This window comes from Panthera tigris, chromosome A3 (genome assembly GCF_018350195.1).
Source record: "Panthera tigris isolate Pti1 chromosome A3, P.tigris_Pti1_mat1.1, whole genome shotgun sequence".
NCBI classification, from domain to species: domain Eukaryota; kingdom Metazoa; phylum Chordata; class Mammalia; order Carnivora; family Felidae; genus Panthera; species Panthera tigris.
In genome coordinates this window covers 65,681,176-65,705,996 of record NC_056662.1, presented here as the reverse complement: position 1 = coordinate 65,705,996, position 24,821 = coordinate 65,681,176, and the positions used below count along the sequence as shown (strand labels likewise).

The following is a 24,821-nucleotide window of genomic DNA, read 5'->3' as shown; positions in this document are numbered from 1 at the left end:
GGTAAATGTCGGGTCACACTTCCATGAAGTATCCTCCTTTTCTAATCTTTTTGGTACAAAGTTCATATTGGGGGCCTATTTGTTCATTCATTTATTCCACCAAGTATCTGCCAGCGAGGTGCCGAGCACCCTGAGCGCTACAATGAAAGACAGACATGGACGCTGCCCTCGCGAATTCACAGTATAATAGAGGAAAGGCGCCTCTCCACTCGGGCAGTAGTGTCCATGTTGGGGGGGGTATTTTGGAGATTTGGGGGTGTTTCTGATCGTCAACATGAATAGGGGAACTCTACGGGGACCTAGGGACAGAAGTCTGCGTGCTACATAACTTGTATTAGGAGAAACGCTCCCAGGTCCCACACGATTGGTGAGCATACTGCCAGGCATTGATGAATATGAAAAACCCTTTTATAATAACCTGAATCCGGGACCTAACTCTGTTGTATATAAAGAGCATAAAGTATTTGTTGCACAGTTTTAATGAATTTTCTAGGAAGGTAATTTCAGGGCAAATTGAAGGAGAAAGGTAGACTGTACTTTATTTTGTTCAAGACATTACAGGAGTTGCTTATCATTGTAGAAAACTGCAAGCCACTCGCACTATCGCTCTTAGCCTGGAACCGCCAATAAAACACAACTACGCTAGTCAACATCTATGGCTGTGCATTGATGGCAATTCCACCTACAGGTGTAGGCTTCTGACTACTTCACTGTGATCTGTGGAGTACTCAGCCCTCGGAACTTAGGTTTTAATACTGAAATAAACATTTTTATTGTGAGTTACTTCCCTTTTACTCTCCTACATAGCATAAGATGTTACACTGACTTAAAATTATATGCAGAGAGAGGTTATACCTCCTGTAGATTTCATTTGAGGATAAGGAAAGGAGACACATTCGTTATAAAAAGGGGAGATGGGTCTGATATAGTTAAGGCACTGAGCCAGGCATTTAACAAAATAAGACAGAAGTGACATGACATGCAAATCGGGATAGTTGCATTGAGGGACAAGAGCCAGGTACTAGGAGAGAGAGCAGCCAGGAAGACCAGAGTCAGTTGGAAAGACCTCTTGGAAGAATCAACACCTAACGTGAGCTCTGTGGGACACTTTAAGGAGCCAGATACAGGCCAGTGTGTGCAAAAGCCCTGAGGCAGAAACGCCAGGGTAGATGCTGAGGGCCCGGGGGGAAAAGGCCAGAGTGACAGACAAGGGGGGTAGGAGGGGTAGCCATCCTGGATCCTTAGAGCCTGCTGCAGTGGAAGGAAAGTCATTTAAAAGTTCAGAAAACAAAGTCACGGAAATCTGTTTTTTTAAAAAGGCAATTCAGGCTGCTTTGTGGAGAGTGAATTAGAGGTAGACAAGAGTAGCGGAGAAAGGCCATTGCAGTAACGCAGGTGAGAGAAGACAGTGGTGATGGCACAGACTAAGTGGTAGCCGCTGACAACTAGAGAAATGGTGGATTCTAGATCTACCCTGGAAGCGGACTCAGCCTTGGGTGGATGGGCTGGGTGTGGGGTTGAATGTCAGAGAGGTCTCTGGATGAATCCAGGGTCCAGCTCATGCAGCTGGATGGATGGATAATGTCTTTTACAGGAAGGAAGCCTGTGGGTGGAGAAGCACACCACAGAGAAAACTCAAGAGACCAATGTTGGATGTGTTATGCTTGAGAGGTCAAGTACATGGTCAGGAAAGTGTATCTGAAGGAGCTCTCTGCCTTCTGAATTCCTGGCCCAGCTCTAGATGCTTCCTTTTGGCGGAATCAGAAGCATCTCAAATGCGACATTTCTGCACTGTACTTATTTCTTCCACTTCAAATCTGCAACTCCTCCCGTGTTCACCATCTCAGTAAAAGATATCACCACCCAATCGGACCCAAGCCGGTCCCCAATACCTGGTAAGACAGCCCCTTGCCCAGCTACTCACTGTCCTTCCCCTCCCGGACTTCCTTACCTGGGCGGCTTCTACTCATCTTCCAGGCATTGGTCACAAAATCTCTGTATCCAGCAAACCTTCTCTGAACCCGCGATTCAGGTTTAGCGTCCACTGCTCTGCATTTCCACAGCACCCTGGGCCTCTCCTGCCGTCTCATTTCTTACAACGTAATAGCACTGCCTCTCTTCTCATCTGTATCCTCCACAGACTCCCTGAGGCAGGGACAATTCAATGCCTGGCTTATAGTAGTTGCTTATTAAATTCTTGTTGAATTGAACGAGGGCAGTGCGTGGGAAGGTGAAGTCCGAAAGGTACACTGCAGCCGGCTCACGGCTGGCCTGCGCTGGGCTTGCTACAAAGCTGGAAAAGGTGGATCAGGTGTCTCGATTCTCCAGGCTAACTTCTCATATTGCTGTCACTGCTGTCAGCCAAGAATCAAACTGTCTCCTGCGAACAGGGCTCTTTTTCTAATGTTGCACCAATGGGTCCAACCCATCCGCCTGAATAATGGAAGCTAAAGAGTAGAGCCTCAGACTGAGGCACTTTCAGCATTTTTAGTTCCTGCTACTGTTCTTCACCACTGTCTTTTTTCATTGTCTTGACATTTATTTTACCTAGGTAAGGAGGATACTCTTGACTGTCTATCCAGCACCCTTCTACTTCCTCCTTTCCAAAACTGATGGAGTTCAGACCCATCTCTCCTCTACCCAGACACATGCCTCCAGTGATTCTGACTCCACACTAAGCTAAAAGAACTCCTAGTTGGGCTAAACCGATCACGGAGTTTCATTCGGCACGGTCTGGTCAAAGCCATTGGTTCTGGGATGGGCACAGGACCTAAGCAGTCCAATCAGAATGAAGTATTCCCCAGATTATCCAAGGTAGCTACCTTCTTACTCTTCTCCTGCTGTTCCTCCTCTTCTCTATCTCTCCCTCCTCCCATCCACCCCCAGTCAATATGCAAGGATTTGCCACTCACTGGCCCCATCTCTGCAGCTCATGGAGACTATATGGGGATGGCCCCCTACATCAGCCAGTGCTGTGGTCCCTGCATCACACTGGAGTAGGTGTCACCCCAAGACTAGCTACACAGAGGGAGGCGTATATGAGTACCAGGACTGACACTTCCATGGAGCAGCCCTCAACATCTGGGCTACAGGTATCCTGGGCTTCTCACAGGAGGGGCTGTGGGGGACCACACATGGAACACAGACAGCCAACACAGAACTGGGATTATGGATGGGCCAAAGCCAGAGGAAACACCATTTGTGGACTAACGCCTGCCTTTCTCTGCTTTTGAGGCCAGGGAATACCTTTAGGGAGTCTGAAGACTTTCATTGACGTATATGCTTACTCCTGGGCTTTTAATATACTAGGAAGCCAAGCAGTCAAGCAGCAAGAGAAGACCCTGGGAACTGCACTCTGATTAAGCCTGAAACGCTGGTTTCCTCCATGCCGGGATGAGGCAGCCAAACTGCGTGGAGGGGTTAAACCATGACTAACAGGCCCATTTGGAATCTGAGTACTTGAACCACACTCCTTGGCCAAACATACAGTGCAATCTGCCATCGGAGGACGAGGAAGATCTCCGGGCAGGCGGTTAAGATCAGGACAACCGAATGTAGTGTGCAAACACACTTTCATGGAACAGACCCTTTTAAAAAGACACACGCTTTATGTTGGGCTGCAGAACAGTTCTGCAGCCAGGCAGAGGTGAATGTACTAAATGCCACTGAACTGCACACTTTAAAATGAGGAATTTTACACTGTGTGAGTTGCACCTTAATTTCCAAAAAACACACACAGGTCCACAAGTATGCAAGACCGGGACCCTGTGGGTATGCACATGTACATGTACACACACACACACACACACACACACACACACACTCTCTCTCTCTCTCTCTCTCTCTCATGGAGATTTCTCCGAAATTCAGGGAGATATTGCACATGGCAGAAACATCCGGGGTTAGGTCACCATGACACTCCCCCACGGTGCTGAGCAGACTTATCCTCCTTTGTGCGTGTTCTAGACCCCTGACACTACCCATTCTGCTTTACTTCCCTCATCCACTCCCCCCGCCCCACCCCCATCTCTGTATGACAGAAGGTTCCCAGCAAAGCCCTTCCAAGCCTGCAGCATGTAACTGTACCACCTTATTCCAGCCTTATTTCACTTCCCAGCCCTGAGAAAAGCAGCTTGCTTCTGCTTTCACGAGAACGCCAGCTCTCCCACTGAACCAGCACCATTAGCCTATGAGATAGGGCAGCTCCCACTTTACAGATGAGGAAGCTGAGGCTTGAAGAAGCCCATCACGTGTCCAGAGGCACAGGAGAGTGGGGTAGAAGTGAGGCAGGAATGCATTCCTAAGAACGAGTTTAGGCCCTCTTAGCCCCTTTATTTTAACCAGGCAGCAGATCATGGGTTTGGTACACAGATCTTTGGCATCTTTGACTCACAGGCTTACTAGCTGTGTGGCCTTGGGCAAGTTACTCACCATCTCTGTTTCCTTTATCTATAAAATGGACTAAGCTTTGGGAAGACTGAGTACGAACGGCACTTAGTGTACGTGGTGGCCGCTAGCTTAGGACCATGCCCAGTGGTGCTCCTTCGCCATTTATTTCAGCCGATTTGGGGCAGAGGAATAAACAGGTGGCAAATGAGGGTTGAGGGTAAAATCGACTTTGTGAAAAGCACACTGAGTGGTTTTGCTCGTTTAAGAAATGCGTATGTTTACATGGCAGACAAGGACTGAATACAGCTGCACCAATACACCTGAAGTGTGTTTTTTATTTTTATTTTTTTAAGTTTATTTATTTATTTGGGGGGGGAGGGGCAGAGAGAGAAGGAGAGAGAGAATCCCAAACAGGCTCCACGCTGTCAGGGTGGAGCCTGATGCAGGGCTCGATCTCAGAACTGTGAGATCATGACCTGAGCCAAAACCAAGAGTGGGACGCTTAACCAACTGAGCCAGCCAGGTGCCCCTCAAGTATGTTTTCTAAAACAAAGGCTAATGAGACCTGAGCAGTGAAAAAGTGTCACACACACACGTGGACTATGACATGGCCACCACAGTGCACACAGCCAAAGGCAGTTTTCGGTGGCTGGCTGTAAAACGGAAATCAGACACACACGTTTGCACCAGCAATTTTGTGTGTTCCAAGAAGCTCAGCCAATCCAGAAGCAGGACTTCCCACTATAAAGAACCTGACTAGGGAGATGGGACATGTACTGAAGCAAACAGAGCCAGAGAAACAAAATCAAAGAGAAATAACACTACAGGCAGACGAGGAAGCTGGCAACAATAAAACTTGGTAAGAAAAGCACCAGATAAATGCCATTCTCTTTGGCGTATCCTCACAAAACCCTTGGAGGCAGCGCTGGGACAGGTGCAGTGATCCCGCCCTCCAGGGCACCGAGGACAGCAGCTGAGCCCAGGGCACTAGGTGAAGTGGTGTCGAAAGTCCCCCGGGAGCAGCTGGGCCGGTCAGGGGGTGGGGAGGAGGGGGGGAGGGGGAGGAGGTAGCGTAGCTTTCAAACTTAGAGGTGTGGGCCCTACAGTCCAGTCAAACTGCACAGGAACCTATGTGGTTCCAGCTCTGAGCCCACCCTGTGCACCCCACTAAGGGGAGTCCTGTCGGAGCCCATGGACCAGCATGTCAACTCCTTTACTGAGTGTGTTATGTGCTGCCTGGAAAATCCAACAGCGCACAGCTCCCTTAAGGGAAGTCAAGCGATTGAATAAGACACTGGCAGCAAGGGGAAGGCCCTAGAATAGTGGATTACACGTGGGGAACCAGAGGGCCTGGTCTGAGGTCCAGCTTCGCCTCTTGTGGGCAGTGCGGGTAACCTGTAGAGGTTATTTCAGTGTCTCTGAGTCTGTTTTCTCATTTATTTAAAAAAAAAAAAAAGGCAGGGGACGGGTAGATTAATATCACCTACCTCAGAAGGTCGTTGTTATGGTTAAATGGGATGAACGAGTCCAAAGAAGGCCTCAAATGTAGGCACAAAATTAATGACTGGAGATACATATGCTAAGTGGCACAGGAGTTCAGAGAGGAGATAACTGGTCCACCCCTGAGTACTAGAAAAGGCTGCATGGAAAATTCCATATTACCTAATGCATCTGTAGAAGTGTCCCAAGCATGGCACAGATCTTCAGATGACTTCCCTGGCCTTCACAGTACCCCTTAGAAACTCCAAACCCTTTTTAGCCTGGTGTTGGAGGCCAGCCCCAGCTGACATCAGATTCCCTTCCTAACTTATGTTTATGGGCTTTTCTGGGGACCACCCAGTGGAAGCAGCCTGCTCCTCTCTTTCCTCTCCTGTGCACCTCCTTCTGGGCTTTTCTCTTGACTCAGAATACCTTGTCTCCCGTGTCCTCTCCTCATCCTAACCCACACACACACGCCATCTCCTCACCTAAGAAAACCGTCCAGATCCTCTCCCTACCATCCCCTGAGCTGGGAGTGTTCCTTCCCACCTCCCACTGTCATTAATACCTGTAGGTGTAGTTAACAAATCAAGGGGAACTATGGTAGGACACCCCAAGAATCTGACATGAGGCTACATTTTGAGAATTAGATAAATGAAAATCAAACCGTAGTCGTTCTAGTCATCTGCAGTGTGGGTCACACTGGAAAACACCCAAATCTAATCAAGGGGACTAAAATGTAACTAAGGAAAGCCTGTACCCTAATACGGTATGTTTTAAAACTGGCCTGGCTGAAACATAGGTTAAGTGAAAAGTCGCGGTCTATACAGACTCTACCCAGAGTCTAGCAAAGGAGAAATTGCATAATTAGAGTATCAGTGTCCACTCGGCTCTGCCTGGTGGTAAGATGCTGGATGTGGCGGACACACAAATTCTAGTCACTAGAAGTCCACACTCTCACGTGGAAGGAAAAGTTCATCACGGGGATCCAGGACCCAGATAAAATACAAATTCCCTCTAAGACTTCTAACTCTGTGTGCTCCAAAGCCTCCATCCCAAGCAACCCTCTTCTGAATTCATTTTCCCAAGTAGCTCGATGCTAAGGAAAGGTACACTGGATAGCAGGCAAAGAATACCCATCGCTGTAACTCGGTTCTGCGTATTCATGTTTTCTAATGATATAAAAAAATGGGGATGACTTCAGTTAAATCAGTTAAGGCCAACTGAACACATGCATTTATCTCAGATCGCTCCAAAATCCCCTAGCATGACAGTAATTAAAAAAAAGAAAAGAAAAGGCAGAAAGCCACAGGGACAAAGCAAACGGAAAAGGAGACGAGAGCCACCCAATTTTAGAAGCTGGGATGCAAAAGACTGAGTGGGAAGGGACTTAACAGACTCAGGGGACCAGCAATGAGGGGAAAGCCAGGAAGCACCCATCCTGCATGACAGAAGCCCCTGAAGGTGCAGGAACAGTGGCGGCATGTTCTTCTGACATGGGTTGAAGCTGGAGCCACAAACAAGAGGATGAAGTGAGTCTGCTTGAGAAGCAGTTAAATCCCAGATTCCACTCCCCTATCACAGTGAGCACGTTCCCCAACCCTGACAAAAGGCAGAGGTATTGAGCATCTGGGAAGGGTAGAACAGAGGGCTCCCCGGATGGGAGGACAAGGTCCGGTTGAACATACTGAACACGTCCAGAGCACGTGCTACAAATTAAGCCTCCCACTCTGCTTCCTGCACTCGCCTCCCAGAAGAGTGGCAGCCCAAGAGGAAAGGCCAAAATCTGATGTTAAAGTTTCCCCAATGAAAAGGTCCCGACAGATCACCCCTAGCAGTGGTTCTCAACTGGGGGTGCCAGGGATAGTGAGGAGTGATGTTGCCCCAAGGGAATATTTGGCAATGTCTGGAGACAATTTTGATTGTCATGACTGGGGTGGAGTGCTACAGGAACCTAGAGGGAAGAGGCCAGGGATGCTGCTAAATGTCCTACAATACACAGGACAGTTCCCCACAACAAAGAATTTTCCAGTGAAAATATCAATAGTGCTGAGGTGGGGAAACCCTGAACTTCAGTAAAGGCCAGAGTCAGCCAGCTGGACTCACACACAGAGCTTCCCACATGTCCCAGTGCCACTCTCACAAACATGAATGGACCTCTGAGGAACGACCATGGAAGACGGAGACCAAAATGTGATACTCTGCAGGGAGACAAAAACTTTGAATAACTATCATTAATATCCTCAGAAAAATTAAAGAAGATGCTCAATCAAAAAAGTAAGACAAACCAGACTTAGAAGATGCCAAAGGGGGTGGGGGGTGGGGGTGGGAAGGAACATCTAAAGAACAGGAAAAGGCTCTTAAAAATTAAAAATAGAATCACATTTAAAGAAACAACTGAAGGGGTGGATGATAAAATTGAGGAACTCTCCCCAAAATAGAATAAAAAGACACAGAGGGAGCAAATAAAAAAAATAGAGGACCAGCCCAAGAACTCCAACATCTAAATACTAGGAGTTCTAGTATAACAGAAAAGATTAACTGGAAACGAAGAGATCAAAGAAATAAACCAAGAAACTTTCTCAGAACTGAAGGACATGAGTTTCCAGATTGAAAGGGTCCATGAAAGCCAGCTGGATCCTACCCCAAAGCCCATGTTTATGAAATTTCAGGAGGGCAAAATGGCAGATCCTAAAAGTTTCCAGAGAGGAAAACCAGGTTCTTGACAACAAATCAACTATCAGACTGGCATCAGACCTTTCAATAGCATACATTGAAGCTAGAAGACAATGGAGCAATGCCTTCAAGACTCAGAAAGGGAAAAAAAAAAAAAAAAGATTCCCGATCTATTTTCAAACTGTCAGTCAGGTATAAAGGAAATAAAAAACATTTTGAAAAATACCAGGTGTTAAAAGTTTTGCCTACAGTGCACCTTTTCTCAGAAAATTAATAAAAGATATACTCCAGCAGAATGAGGGAATAAACCAAGAGGACATGAAAACTACAAAAAGAGGGGCACCTGGGTGGCTCAGTCAATTAAGCATCCGACTCTTGGTTTCAGCTCAGGTCACAGATCACACGATTTGTGGGTTGGACCCTTGCATCAGGCTCTGCACTGACAGTGCAGGGCCTGCTTGGGATTCTCTCTCTCCCCTGTCTCTGCTCCTACCCAAATCTTTCTCTCTTGTTCTCAAAATAAATAAACTTTAAAAAAAGAAAGAAAAGAAAAAGAAAAAAAGAGATCCAATCCAAGACATAGATCCCAAGAGAATCCCACTAATAATGAAGGGAAATCCCAAGCTGTGCAGCAGGCTAGAGGTAACCAGCCCAGATTGAAACACATCAGAAGTCTCACAAAGGATGTCTCCAAGAAGAAACTGATAGAATATATGATATGCTTGACTGCATGGAAAGGCAAGTTTGGAGTGAAGCAGGGAAACATGCAGTGAAAAAAGCAAGGCAAGAAGCAAGACAATTATTAATTCCAGGGAACAAAAAGTGGTACAGAAGGGAAGAATAATTATAGTACACTACATGGCTCAGCTAAGACAACACAGCGATAAAAATACAAATACTGATTAGTGATCAAACACAAATTACACTCTAGCTACTGTGAAAGGGTGGATGGCAGGTGGAAGGCATGTGTGAAAGAGCTAAAGCCTCATCATTCATGTTGTGAAGTCAAAAGAGGGTATTTTTTTTACCAAAATAAACAGCCAAGAGTTAATGTTTTTTTATTTTTGAGAGAGAGAGAGAGAGAGAGAGAGACAGAGTGTGAGCAGGAGAGGGGCAGAGAGAGAAGAAGACACAGGATCCGAAGCAGGCTCCAGGTTCTTAGCTGTCAGCACAGAGCCCAACGCGGGGCTTGAACTCACAAACTGTGAGATCATGACCTGAGCTGAAGTTGGACGCTTAACTAACTGAGCCACCCAAGCACCCCAACAGCTAAGAGTTAAATTGGAGTAAGAAATGGCTTTTCTTTAAGGGAAGTGGAGAGGGATCTTTTGTTTCTCCATAATAAGATCTCACAGAATTGTTGGGTCTTTAAACTGTGTGCCTATACAATCTTAATAAAAATGAAATGACTTTTTAAAAAATTGGAGAAAACTAGCATACAGTACAAAGAAGTAAATTTCTAAAAATATTCAATATCACCATGTAGAGCCAAACACTAACATTTTGACAATTTTATTCCAATTTTTTCTTCACATATTACATATATGCATATTTTTCAAAGTTGTAATCATGCTATATATAGTTTTGATTCCTGCTTTTCACACTTAACACACCATTAGCCTTTTCACGTATCTTTAAATATTTGTTGAAAGCCGTCTTTAATGGCTGTGATTATTCTAATACACATCATGCTGTCATTTAACAAATCCCTTTTTACTCCGCATTGATGCATTTATAATTTATCACTATTATAAAAATCGCTGTGAAATATATAGTTTCATGTAAATCTCTGTGTACTCTGAATGCTTCCTTGGCGTAAATTCATAGGAATGGGTCACTGACATGGTCTTTGCCAAATTAACCCCCAAACAACTTGGGTCCAGTTTTACTCTCAACAACGGTGCACAGAGCATCAGCTTCTCTGACTCCTGGGTATCGAAGTTTCCAACTTGTCCAATTTGATAGGTAAAATCAAAAGTCTGTACTTGCGTATCTTTGCTTACTAGTTTTTATCTGCATATCTCTGCGTATTGGATGTTCACTGGCTATAGCAGTCCCCATTTATCCATGGGGATACATCCCAAGACTCCCAGGGGATACCTGAAACTGCAGATAGTACTGAACCCTGTACTAGACCTGTACACACATATCTATGATACAGTTTAAGTCATAAATAAGGTACAGTGAGAGATTCACGACGAAATAAAATAAAACGATATACCATAACGACATTTATGTGAAGTGGTCTCTCCCTCCCACAGAATATCTTACTGTACTATCCTTCCCCTTCTTGTGATGATATGAGATGATAAAATGCCTACCCGACGAGACAGAGTTAGGTGAAAGACGTAGGCATTGTGAGGCTACTACTGACCTTCTGACGATATGTCAGAAGGAGGATGTTTCCAGACCACAGTTTCCAGACCACGGGTAACCAAAGCTGTGGAAAGCAAAACCACGGATAAGGGGCGGGGGGGGGGGGGTACTTCAGTATGCTTTTCTTCTTTTTGTGAGCTTTTGGTTTATGTCTTACGTCTATGTTACCACCGAGACCACATAGTAAATTAATCCTTTGGCAACCTCATTTATATCTGGATCTCTTATGAGTTAACACAAATTGGACCCATGGACCCAATGATCCGTGAGTACCTGGATCGTGTTTCTGAATCTCAACGGCCCCGCTTATCTGTGAGGCTCTGGGCAAGTGGCCAACCAAAAAGACAATTGATGTCAGCCCTCATGCTTTGCCATTTCCACCTTCTCATGGCACATCCCATTTCTACTCGCATTTTGGTCATCTGTATACATCTTCTCTTCCCACTTGACTCTAAATTCCTATCTAATGGGTCTTTATTCTGCACCTCACCTGTATTTAACAGGTACTCTGATATCTGGTGAGTAAAGACATAAAGGTGGGGAGTGGGCAGGAGACAATGATCAGAAGTACTGACAGAACCAGAACACTGGAAGGGGAGAGGGGAGACCAGCCCCACCACTCCATGAGGCAGGGGTGAAAACAGTACCAGGAGCACACAGGCGGTAGACCTTTACTTTCTGCCTCAGAACCCAAAAGCTGGTTCCCAGAGCCTTGGACAGCGTCCACGTAATAAAGACTGACAAAGAGGAATAGAAAGGAAAGAAAGACAAAGATTATTCAGCCATAAAAAGGAATGAACTACTGATCCATTCTATAACATGGATGACCTTTGAAAACATTACATCGAGTGAAAGAAGCCTGACACAAAAGGCCGAATATTGTAGGATTCCATTTATAGGAAATGTCTCGAACAGGCAAATCCATAGAGACAGAAAGTAGATTAGTGGTTGCCAGGGGCTGAGGGGAGAGGAGAACGGATAGTATCTGCTAATGCGTATAGGGTTTCTTTGGGGGATGATGAGAATGTTCTGGAATTAAATAGTGGTGATGATTGCACAACTTTGCAAATATATAAAACCCTGAATGTGAACTGAATCCCAATTTTTAAAAAGGAAGGAGAAGTAAATGCATACACTGAACAGTCTGGTCCACCAGGAATTTCTAAAGAATCACTTTCTTCCCAACACCAGCTTGCCCAGACTGTGATGCTTCCACACTGCCCTGTTAGGTGGGGGCAGCAAGATGTCACAGCTCCCCACAGGGGAGCAGGCAGCATTGGTGTCTCCTTTCCTAGTGAGGCTGAGCTGAACAAGTCAGTCCACTCGCTCTCCCCCTCCCCCTGCCTTTAACAGAGTGCCACAGAACACTCTGGAGGGACGCCTGACATAAAACACACTCGAGGGCTCCTATAGATCCACACTTGCCAGAGTACCCGTTCACATCTTGGTCAATATCTTAACCAAATAGACCCAGCAGCTTTTCTGCTAATGGACACTATGAGTTAAGAAATGAGTTCTATTATGCTTAAATGGGCGATGCTTTAAAATGACCACCTATAATCTGATTTTAAAGACCTTCAATGATGTCCAGACAGATCAGAATCCCCTTTAAAACAAGCTGATAAGAAAGCTAACATGGAGGGGACGTCAACTCATCAGAAAGGTTCTTTCCACAATAATCTTTCCGACAGATTCCCCTAAATCCCACACTCACCTGGCTCCTATGGGATCCCCCAACCTTGTGCTAAATGCTAGGCACCACATGCAGCCCCCTTCTGGGGGCTTACAATCTGGGTGCTGAGTGTTTATTCATGAGTAAGACCAAATGCTAGACTGTGGCCGATACACAATTTCTCAGTTGAAATTCAAAGAGGTTCAACTGCAAGATGGCTGGAGTCACAGAGGAAGAGGTCACAGGATGCCTCAGTCTCAGAAGGACCCTCTCACTTTCTGCAGGCTTGACAAAGACCTGAAGCGCCCCCCCCCACCACCCCACTCTGAAGGAAGAAGGGATCCTGCCACCTCTCTCCTCTGTTCCCCCTCACATCAGCCCCTTCTCCATCCCTCCAGAGCCAGAGCCTGCTAAAGACACCTTAAGGTAATAAATGCGAGCCCCGAACCAGCTCACTGGGGAGGACAGCCCTTTGAAAAGTAAGCTGGGATAAATGGAATTTTAATTGAACCAGACAATCAGGAGTAAATGTTCTCTCTCACTGGCAGCTCTTAGAGGGGGCATGCTTTGAGCCAACACATTTATAATCCCAATCATTATGCCACTTGACAGAGGATGTTTTTTTCTATATTGGAACAAGTTTGGAAAAAAAGAGAGGGAGGGAGGGAGGGAGAGGGGAAGGAGGGAAGGAAGGAGGGAAGGAAGGAAGGAAGGAAGGAAGGAAGGAAGGAAGGAAGGAAGGGGGAAGGGCCAGCCAGGAGAATGGAAGAGGACACTAGCACAGAAAGCTTTGGTCAGCCAGAGTAATTACTGCCAAGATGCATGTTTGAGTAACAGCCCTTCCTCCAACCGCTCCTGGTGACCTGCCTGGGGAGTTTTGATACAAAAGGACGTCATAGCTCATCTGTTGCTCTGGAACTAATTTAGCACAAACCAAACTGGCATGGTCCTCAGGGGCAGGTCTGTCACCACCCAGACTGCTAACCTCAGCCACAGTGAACAGAGCAAGGCTCAGGCCCCAATCTGTCTAGCTGCTTAAAATAGAGGAGAAAAGAAGGCCTTGGCACTTAGACCTCATCAAAGAATACCAATGGAGTCTACTATGTGCACAGCCCTCGGCCAGAAAGCACATCAATGCAGCCAAGGGCAGCTTAGGAAGTTCTGCTTCAATTTTCTCCTGATAGTGCCCTTGGTCCCACCTCCACCAGATGAGCTAAGTAGGGAGCTTCCAAATATGGACAGTCCCAACCATGTGTAAAGAACTAGAAACAGGGTGTATGGAGGTGGGTTTGCTGGGGTGGGGGGTTAAAAAGTGAATAAATTATGTTCCCTGCACCCCAGGGACAGTGTATAAGGTATAAGGTAGGGGTGCATGTGTGTGGTATCTGTGTGCACCTGTTATGTGTGTGCAGTGTGTATGCGTATAGTATGTGTGTACATACGTGGGGGGTGTATGCACGTGTCTGGTGTGTGTGTGGTGTGCGTATGTGTGTGGTATATATGTGGCGTGAGGGGGAGTGTGGGGGGCAGCAGAGTGAGGGGGAGTGTGCGGGAGGATGGAGGGAAGGGGAGGGTGGAGGGGAGTGACTTGGTATGAGGAGATAATACACAAATATTCATTAACTCAGTGGTTCTGACTTTTCAGCCCATGTCAGAATCACCTGGAGAGTCTGTTTTAACAGAGATGTCCCTGAATTTCTGATTTGGGAGGCCTGGGTTGGAGCCCAAGAACCTGGATTTCTAACACGTTCCTAGGAGACGTCTTTTGGTTCGAGGAGCACATTTGAGAACCAGTGCGGTAATTCAAACTTTTGCTGAGCATCTAGTACATGTAAGAATCCAATCTGAGCACTTTCTCCACCTATAATTTGACCTGGAGAACCCCCACTGAGCTTAGCTCTTAGGAGCAGTTCATCTCCTATGGACAGAACCTGGCCCCCTCTGGCCCCCAATGAACGGGCACCGGTTCCCCTCCCATCACGCAGTGTTGGCCCTACCCCTTGGCTGAACTGCTCGGCCTCTCTGGTAAGCCCTGCCCTTACCACAGCTCCCTGCCCAGATGTGATACTCGGGGTAAGTTTGCTGACTGACTGCATGAATGTTGTCATTGCATCCTGACAGCCACAGTGGCTGCAGCACTGGCTGGAAGATCCGGGGGTCCCGGCAGATGTGCTGTCAATGGGGACAGCTCAGGAAGGTGAGCAAAATGAGCAGCAGGTGGGAGAGGCAGTCTTAGGTTGTAAACAGGGAATATTCAGTTGTAAGTGGGACACACAGATTTGAAACTGTTTCAGTTGGAGAGTTTCCACCTACAGGGAGAAAAGAAAGGCCTAGGGCAGCCCCTGTGGGACAGAAAAAGCACCTTTGCAGGTCACAGTTGCCCTGCCCAGCAGTCCAGCCCACAAACAGCAAGTTCCTGCCAAGTCAAGGCTAGCAGGCAGAACAGGACACGAAGAGGTGGGGGGGGGGGGGTGGTCCTGAATCCTCCCAGAGGAGAGTCAACTTAAGTCAGCAGAGAACTTTCCCAGCCCCACTTCCGGGGCAGAGGCTACATCCGTATGCAAATAGCACCAAGGTCCTTTCACACCCTCACCTGTACCACCTAGGAGGAGGCTCTTTTTTAAAAAATAAAAATTTTTTAATGTTTTTATTTATTTCTGAAGGAGAGAGAGACAGAGCATGAGCGAGGGAAGGGCAGAGAGAGAGAGGGAGACACGGAATTCGAAGCAGGCTCCAGGCTCTGAGCTGTCAGCACAGAGCCCAATGCGGGACTGGAACTCCCGAAATGTGATATCATGACCTGAGCAGAGGTTGGACGCTAAACCGGCAGAGCCATCTAGGCACCCCGAGGGATGGGGGGGCTCTTTTTAAGCTAGAATGTAGGTAAATGAACAAATTAACAAAACACCCTAACCTTCTAGGTAAATGAACAAATTAACAAAACACATCCAGTGTTTACAGGAGCCATTTTAGCGGCAACCCTCCTCTTCCACTTATAGCCACACATTTTACCAGCTCTTCTAGCTAGAAAAGCAACACACCCCAGGGGCACCTGGGTGGCTCAGTGGGTCAAGCATCTGACTTCAGGTCAGGATCCCACAGCTCATGAGTTCAAGCCCTACGTCCAGCTCCTTGCTGACTGTGTGGAGCCTGCTTGGGATTCTCCCTCTCCCTCTCCCACTCTCTGCCCCTCCCCCGTGCAGAAGCACAGACGCGCACTCTCTCAAAATAAACAAACAAACTTTGGAAAAAATAGAAAAGCGACTGCACGCAGAATGTACTTTTCACATGAAACATTCAACAACAGAATATATGCAATGTAAAAGAGACATTTCACACCATCATGCTGATTAGCATGGGTAATTTAATGTAAAGAACCCAAGGCTTGGAGTGGGACAGCTTGCCCTGGAATCTTGCTGTTGCCTGTCACCAGCTTTGTGGCCTGGAACAAGCCATCATCTCTCTGAACCCGCAAAATGAGGCACACGCCGCTTACTTCCTTAACTCACAGAGCAGGTGAGAGGCCTCTGGGAGGTAAATGCAAATGCAACACGCTTTGTGCTCTGTAAAAATGTCACTCAGTGAAGAGTGTGTCGTTATTAAACCCCAAATTCTATCCTGAGTCTGGGCGGGGCTGGCAAGTCTGCTGATTGGGAGAGAGGCGGCTGGTTCCCTACTCCCACCAGTCACTTGAAAAGAAACAGTGACAACAATAAAGTCCCTTCCCCCTACTCTGGTGTTCTTTCTATTAAAATCAACAAGCAACACAGCACCAGATTAATTATCTCTCTAATTACTGAGTTGTCAGTTACCCAGTGAAAAACTCCATAATTTAGTTATCAGCCCTGCTCTACAAGCTGACACCGATACCAGGGATCTGGGGTCCACAGAGACACATTTGGGACATCCCCCCACGCCTGTGCTCCCCATGCTCTTCCTCTTCACTCAGAATATGAGCTCCCCATGACCCTCTGCCTGCATGACCTCATTTAATCCAAGGCTCCCCAAGTTGTCATTCATGGGACAGAGAAGAGATTATGTGTTCTGCACACGGTGGGGTGGAAGGGCCTTGAGTGAAGTGACTGAGGTTGAACAGCCCAAGCCCAGGGCTGCCTATTGGCCTTACCCCAATGCCTTGAGCCTAGGAGCCGGGAAGCTCAGATTTGATCCAATGACTCCACAAGGAGATGCAACTATAGTCCCCATTTTACAGATGAGGAAAACTGAGGTTCCGACAGGTCAAGACCCTTGCTTGGAAGGGGCCCTGGCAGAGTAACATGGGGGCCCACGGAAGTCACCAGCAGAATACTCTACTCTCTCCCACTTCCTCCTGCAAGCCTACATCTTCCACAGAGTTTATCCCCGTCACCTCTTCTCAGCTGGGACCGTGCAACACTCAGTTTCACAGGATTACCTTTCCCAGCTGCATAGGCAGACATTTCAGAGTTCTGACTCCTCCTTTCTTCCCCCAGAGAAGAGCAGAACACAGAGCAGGCACTGCACCAACTCCACCGAACCGAACCGGTGTGGAGCCCCCAAAGCTGGTCTGGACCGTCACTCCCAGCAGGGGTCTGGTACTCAGTCCATGGTGGCTGAGAGTGACCAGGGTGATCCCATACACCATCTCTAATCCTTACGGCAACCCTGTGAAGCAGACATTATCTCCCCAGTGGGCAGGGAGGGAAGAGCCAGCGGACCAGAGAAGAGGAGCTGGGATTCAGATTTGGTCTGGAGAATCCAAAACCCACCCTTTCACAGCCAAGTTGCCTTCTCCTCAGAAGCTCTAGATGTGAAAGGCCTCAGGGAAGTTGCAAAGGCCTGAGACTGAGAGACAGTATTGGGAGACAGGCCCACCGGTGACCACAAAGCCCCCGGGCTCTAGGTGGGGGTATAACTGATGCCTGCTGCATACCTCCATGCTATAACTCCTTTGAACTTTGGAGACTTCTGTACTAAATAAAACTTTTCTCCAAGAAACCGGTTGTGCCTGAAGCTATCATCTAAGGGCTATCGCCTTAGTCTTCTGTTAACCTTTTAGCAGAAAGGAGTTGAAGCCAAATTAAGGATCGACTCAATCTGAGAAGTATTTGTTGTACCCCTTCCATGCCCCAGGCACCAGACTAAGTGCTGGAACCGTGCTGGAGAAAAAGAAGGACAAGGCTCTAGGTCCTCAGGGAGCTCAGAGAGAGCAGAAACCGGCCCCAGAGGGGATCTACTCAGGGAACCTGGGAGAGCTCCCATGAACCGTCCACGGCTACCTAGCCTCCTCGGAGGGCCTCCCCCGCTCGCTCCCACATTTCCTCGCTTCCTTGTACGAAGCAGCTGCCTGCCAGAAAGTAAAAGAGGAACAGCAAACTGCTGAGGGCAAGGAAAGAGGCTCCTGGATCGTGGCTTGCCAAATTAGGGCAAAACCAAGCCCCTCCGAGGGAAAGGAAATCCAGCTGAGACTCAAGAACTTTAGCTTTTAAAGACCTGTGTGGTCCTCGGTTTTCTTTCTTTGTAACTGCTTCCCTTCCCTCCAACTTGCAGTTTGCTATTCTGTATCTGAGACCTCTTGGTAGTAGTGCCCGCGGCTGCCAACATATGTGTCACTGCTAGAAACTGATACCCCCATGGAAAGCTGCTTTGTTTTGTCCTATTTTAATGCCGTTAGGTCTCCTCTCCTGAAACCCCAAATTCCACAACAAAACCACAAACACCCAGTTTGCCCTAAGGCCCCTGACCCATGAGCTGTAAAACAATGCTTCCTACCTTTTTCGTATCCTGGCATGCACAGAAATGACAACATATGCTCAGGCCCCTTGAGGCTGCACAAGGAGCCGCGAAGATGGGATCTGAACACACCTATGACACCCACTTCTGCTACACCTGCTGGGATGCTTTGGTTCCCAGAGCGTAAATGGCAGTAAGCCTCAAGAAAACCATGAGAGAAGTGGAGGAGCCAGCCAGATCAGATGGCCAGGAAAGGGACAGGGCCCACCTGCACACAGACAAACCATTCAGAACGGATGCAGACTGCCCCCGCCCTGAGGCTCCTGCTTGCGGGACCACGGTCGGAGCTAACATATCCCCAACCCACATCACAGTGAGAAGAAAGGGAGCACAGGACATTCAGTCACTGCAGAGGTTTTGGAGCCAAGAGAGGCCATCCACCTTCCCAATGCAGAGGAGGAAACCAGCATTCAGTGTAATGTGGTGCAGGCTGCAGATATAAATAGCTTCTAAAAAGGTTAGGAAAAATGCACAGACGACAAATCTACAGTAGGTTACTAAGGGAAATCGGGATATTTAGTGCCAGCAGCTCACCTGTTGAAGCTGGGCTGGGGAGGAACTCCGTGGCTTCTCCCAGACTCTGCTCCCCAGGCCCTTCAGGGACGCAGTGAGGGGCTGCTGACACCCGGAAGCTGCAGAATGCAGGCGGGTGTTTCCTGAGCCCTCCTGATGCTCCCTGCAGGCCCCCTCCAAGGTAAGGAAAACCTTTCTCCTAATTACATCTCTGTCCAGTTTCCATTCGCCTACTCACTCTCAATTTCCTCATCGGGCAAAAGTGTACGCCCGCAGGTACTGTGAGGATGCCTGCCTGAAGGCAGGAGGAGCCTGAGGTGGCAACAGGCACCCCCCAACGCCGCCCCGTGGCCCCTTCCCATTATATTAGGCCCTTAGGTGCTGCCCCATGAAACACACAGAAGTCAGGGCATTCCGAGGCTGCCTCCCCTGGAGATTCCCTTCTGGAGGGAAAGTACTTCCCTGGTTACCCAGAGGGCTTGGAGGTCAGCCACAGCTGCTGGGCTACATCAAGTAAGAAACAGATCTCACTTGTCACTGAAAAGCCAACCCCAGGGACACCTAAGTTAAGGGTATTTATGGCTCTTGTGTATGCATCCTTGAACCTGTGTGTGTTTCAGTGAACAGACATAGCAACAGCACACCCAAAAGCATGCATATGGACTTCCACATACTGAGGCAGTGGCTAAATCTGGAACTTTAGGGAACCCAAAAGCACCCCCAACACACACCCTCCTGAGTGTGGGTATTCCGAGACCTGGGATAAACTGGGCGCCAGTCCTTCCCTCTTTAGGGTATCAAGTTCTGCCTTCCTGCCAAGGATTAAGAGATCAGGCAGGAGCCCACAGCTCAAGAGCAGCTTGCCAGGCAGCTCCCCACCAGCTCATCTGCACAGATAGTGAGAGCTCTTGCCACCTCCCCTGTGCTCCAAACAGTACAGGGGCAGGAGGAAAAATACTGCCTCTCCAGTCCCACCCTGAGTGGACAAGAGGGCTGCTGCAGAGCCTACCCTGAAGTCCTGAAAGCTGGGCAAGAAAGGAGAAGCTGCAGAGACTCCCAGGCCGGAAGCCAGACCCCTCTACAAGGCCCCAGCGAGGAGGAAGGCACCACTGCCCTCAACTTCCACTCCAAAACACTGGGCTGTCAAAGCGTCAGGGATGCTCCTGGGCCACCCGGGGGCTTGGCCAAGAGAGGGGGCTTCCCCTCTGGTGTGGGGGACATTGAGGGATGTGCCCAGGCAGAGCCCATGATAGGGACTAAAGCTGCCCAAAACATTCACATTCCAAAACACTCATTCATTCTCTCCCCCAACCTACACTCCACCCCCCCACCCCCCCTCCCCACCTCCACTCTCGACCAATAGTGGTAGAGGGCAAGGGGGAAGCAGACTCCTCCGGAAGGCAAAAGGTCATCTACCATGGTCATCTCTTCTGTTCCCTAGTATGTAAACTGGGTGAATGTTGCCTATGGCTTTGAACTTGACTGGGGTCAAAGAGGAGACCAAGAATAAGCACATAAACTTTAAGTTCCAACCTAAGGGAGGCCCTTATTGCTGTTATTCAAATACAGCGAGTGAACATTCTGGGCGAGCATTTTGGAGAGAAAGCGGCGCTTTCCAGTCCCGTGCACTTCCTCCTCAACGCTTCTTACCTCCCAAAGTAGAATCAACTGAAACCTACATACCCCACTTGTCTCTCGAAGTGTGCACTGAACTCTTAGTTTTTCAAAGTTTCTCTTACATTACTGGGGATGCAGGCTCTGAGAAAGAAAGGAAACCATCTGATACAACAGGGCATTTAGAGCAGGGAACACTGGACTGCGTCCATGGGTCCAGTGATGGGGACTGTGGGAATCAGGAAGTACAAAGCTGGCTCCACACCTCCAGTGAAAAGGTTCTAGGATCTGGAATCTAGTGGAATTTCTATCGTCAACTCCAAACACAATACACTATCCTCTTCCACCTGTGACCCCCCCTTGCCCCAACAAAACTGACCAGGGTGCAGTACAATAATTTCTTGTAATATTTATACTCATCTACTATGAGGGAAGAACAGTGTCAGCTGTTTTCACATACATTGAACAGTTTAAGCCAGTTTACAGCACTGCAGCATAGATTCTAATTGTCCACATATTTTACTACATCACAAAGGTTAAATACAGCTAGAATCGCACGACTAGTACAGTAAGATGGAGATCTGAGCCCAGGTCTCTTTGGTTCGAAAGCCCGTGGGCTTTCCTCTGCTGTCCGTAAGGCTTAAACGTGGATGTATACGTGTGTATGCATGTCTATGTGTTTACTTATTGTAAACATGGCTTCATAGAGGCATCACATCTTAATGACAACACAGGAATCTCCTATGTAACACACATGAACAGATATCTGGTTCAGACACTTCTACTTATCCTATCATCAGCCATGGCAGAGCCCTATCTTAAACTTATTCTTTTGTAGTCCCCAGGTGCTTAGCACAGTGCTAAGGTAGACAATGGGCAATCCTCACTTAATCTCATTGATAATTACATTGCTAAGATTGCTTATTAGTAATAAACCCTTAAATGCTGAAAGATGAATTATCACTAACTTTGATCTAAAAGGAAAAGTTCCAGACACTGGCAAAAACACCAAGGGGGCCTAAAACGCATCTTGGCCGATAGAGTAGGTGTCCGACCGCTGGGTAAAAACAGTAACATCTGAACCTTACTAATAGTTTGGTCCCACTTGGTATTGTATCATACAATACAAACATACAATACAATACAAACATACATACAAACATACATACAATACAAACAGCAATCACGATGACTTATGGGAAGCCCTGGTTTTGTGAGTGGGTCCAACTTCAGGTGATTCTTTGGATCTGGGTTCTCTCCTCTGTAGCGGTTGCATACAACCCCCACTCAGAGAATGGCCATCAAGATTCCAGGTGTGTCTATAGACACACAAGGAATCCAATCAACCCAGGTAGCATCTCAGCCTCTCCTGTTGCTTCCTGTGTGTATAACCACCTCAAACTGGGGCAAATTCAGACCCGTGCCCTAATCCCAGCAATACCCGTCAGTAGCTGTGCAACCTTAAGTCAGCTACCTAGCTTCTCGGAATCCCAGTTTCCTCATCTGCAAAGATAGAATATCACTTATCTCATGGGGTTGTTTTGTGGAGAAAATAAAAAGATATTTGCATGTGGCTGTCCCATGCCTGATATGTCGAAGGAACTCAGTAAATATTAGTTGGGTCTAAAGGTGCACAGAACAGGTCTGACATACATACATCCTGTTGAACAGGGCTTGTGGTCAAAACAAATGGTCATGGTGACAAGTTAAATGAGAAAAGGGAAGAGGTGCTAGTGAGAGAAGTTAAAATTAGAGACGATGTTTAAAAACCTCTCTCCTTTCAACCAGTAATTTCAACCTGTTATTTATCTACCCTGTTGCTCAAAAGTTGGTCTTACTTAACTGACAGAGTTCTGCCTCTTGCCCTCCATACGTTCTGACAGAATAAGTAACAACTACAATACAATAAGGCAGGCATCCAAAAGGGGCCCTGGAAAGCTAAGAACTGGTTGTACTGACTTAGGACGGTCTGGTGAAAGGGGACAGCCTCTGGCACCTTGCACTGCCAACAGTTTCTCTATCCTCGGATGCTCCTCTAACTTAACGGTTTGGAAACCAGAAGCCACATCAAATCACTCTCAATAAAACATTTTTCAGACTCTAACCTGGTACCACAATTCTGAAATCCGAATCTAGAAAAGCTATAAAGAATAGCTCCCCTTTATTGAGCACCTGTGTGTGCCAGACTCAGTGCTAAGCATCTGGCATATATTACATGAACAGGAATTTTTTCTAACATTTTATAGAAAAGGAAACTGTACTACCAGACATCCTCCAAAGCACTCTCTAAGCCCCTCAGCTGTTCACATGGCCTCAACGACTCAAGTCTGGATGACACGTGGAAATTTCTGCCCAAGGATTCATGTCTAATCACAGGGCTGGATTCTACAAAACTTCATTACACACAATCATCCCAGCCCCACAGCAAAAGTGGGTCTGGGAAGAGGGTGGCTGGGACAGAGACAGGGAGGAGACTTTAATCCTTTAGGAGCCACCTCTGATTTGCTAATGGTCAGAGGCTGCCAGGAGGAGTGTGCATTTTCTTTCTGCACAATAATCTCTCCCAAAGAAAACCCAGACAAAGTCACCTGGCCTTCCTAAGGAAGAAAAAAAAAGCTCTTCCTCCAAGATTCATACTGAACTCCTAACCCTTCCTCTTCCTCCTTACCCCAGGGAGTGGCTGAATGGTTGTTGTTTCTTTTCTTTTTTTCCCTATGGTCCTCTGGTAACACCACAAATTACGTTTGCAGGGACTCGAGTCCCAGAGTGCAATGATGTTGTAATAAACATAACCAGGACCAAATGCCTTCCCATCATATTAGATGATGCCATTTCGCACCAATCAGGTTCCTCGGGCAGGCAGACCACTCTCCAATGAGGGACCAGACAGAGGCTGTGAGGGGGAGACCTGGTCATCTGCAACTAAAAATAAGGGCGCTTCATGATTGGCCGCTGCCACTTTGCAACAGGAGTTGGGACCCACACACCAGGCACCATACAGAAAGCACACACAGGCAAAAACTTTCATAGCACAGGGGTTCACATGGGGTGGGCTGGGCTAGGTTTGTTGTTGCGTTGTGTGTGCTTGCCTGTGTTTCTCCTTTTCCTAATTTGCTGACTTGAAAAAAGAAATAAAGATTTGATCCAGAGGGGCCCCTCGCAGACACACCCTCCCTCTTCGACACCTCAGTTTCCAAAGGCCATTTGCAACCACCCTGAATTGAGGAAAGGCAAGGGGATGTCGGCCAGGGGCCAAGACACTCACCTGTCCCGCCGTGTCATAGAGTCCCAGGAGGTACTGCTTGCCCCCTACGGTGACGCTGACTGCAAGGGCAGAAATGGGGGCGGGGAGAGAAGTTCAATTATCTAGGGTCTGGGGCAACCTCGCTCCCCACCTGGACTCTTTTATCTCAACCCAGCTGGAGGCATGCGGCGCTCTCGGGGAGATGTCACCCCTTTTCCCTTGTGCCCTGTTAAGTGGTGTGAGGCCGGCGTGTGATGTGATCCCCGCTGCCCACTCTCTTCTCCCAAGTCCCGTAGCCACGTCTCGCCCGGTGCCCTAAGTACTTCCCCCGGGGGTTTGGGGCAGTAGGGAGGAGGCTGTGGGAAGGTCATGGAGGTCGGCCCAGGGCGTCCGGGGGTTGGGAAGTGCGGTGAGCTGGGACTGGGCCGGGGGTGGGGAGGAGTAGAAGAGGGGTCTACCGAGCCGGCGACTGGGAGCGCCGGAGGGGAGGTCTGGGGGTGGGGCCGGGCGCCCGGTAGAGGGCAAGGCGGGGGAGGGGTGGGGAGCGCGCTCGGGGGAGGCGGCGAGGGGGCTCCACCAAAGTTGCTCCAAAGTTCCCGGCCCGGGGAGCGGCCCCTTAGTCAGCAGTTCCGAGGCTTACCTGCGTAGTGGTCGAAGACGGTGGGCACGTACTCCTCCGGGAAGGCGTCGTTGGCATAGCTCATGAGTAGGCACGTCTTGCCCACCGCCCCGTCGCCGACCACCACGCACTTGAGCATCAGCGCGCCGGGCCCGTGAGCCATGCTGCGGCCGGCCGGCCTCCGGGCATGGTCCCCCCGGAGCCCCCGCCCCGGCCCCGGGCTCAGCCCCAGCCCGCCTGGGGGGTCCGCCTCCGCCGCCGCTCCGCGCAGCAGGGCCGCCCCCCCGGCCCCATGCAGCGGCTCCCCCCGCCCGAGGGGAGGGGGCGGCGGGCACGGGGCTCTGCCGCCGCCTCGGTCGCTGCCCGGATCCCCGCCCGGGCCCCGGTCGCCGCGCCCGCCCGCTGCCCCCGCCGCTCGGCGCCCTCTCCCCGGCCCGGCCTCCCCAGGAGGATCCGCTGGATCATAA

General features: G+C 48.5%; 1 protein-coding gene across 2 annotated transcripts in view; it reads right to left on the bottom strand.

The window, feature by feature from the left end:
- The window catches only part of RHOQ (ras homolog family member Q), a 34,746-nt gene extending 10,158 nt beyond the window's left edge, over window positions 1–24,588 (bottom strand). Inside the window, exons 1-2 of one of the 2 annotated variants that reach the window (XM_042981331.1) lie at window positions 24,376–24,588; window positions 23,757–23,815 (exon numbers count right to left, since the gene is read on the bottom strand). In XM_042981331.1, coding sequence (XP_042837265.1) covers window positions 23,757–23,815; window positions 24,376–24,517 — 201 coding nt within the window. In that variant the 5' untranslated portion in view covers window positions 24,518–24,588. The remainder of the gene's footprint in view (window positions 1–23,756; window positions 23,816–24,375) is intronic. The other variant, XM_042981330.1, reaches the window with a different exon arrangement.
- Window positions 24,589–24,821: the final 233 nt, after the last annotated feature.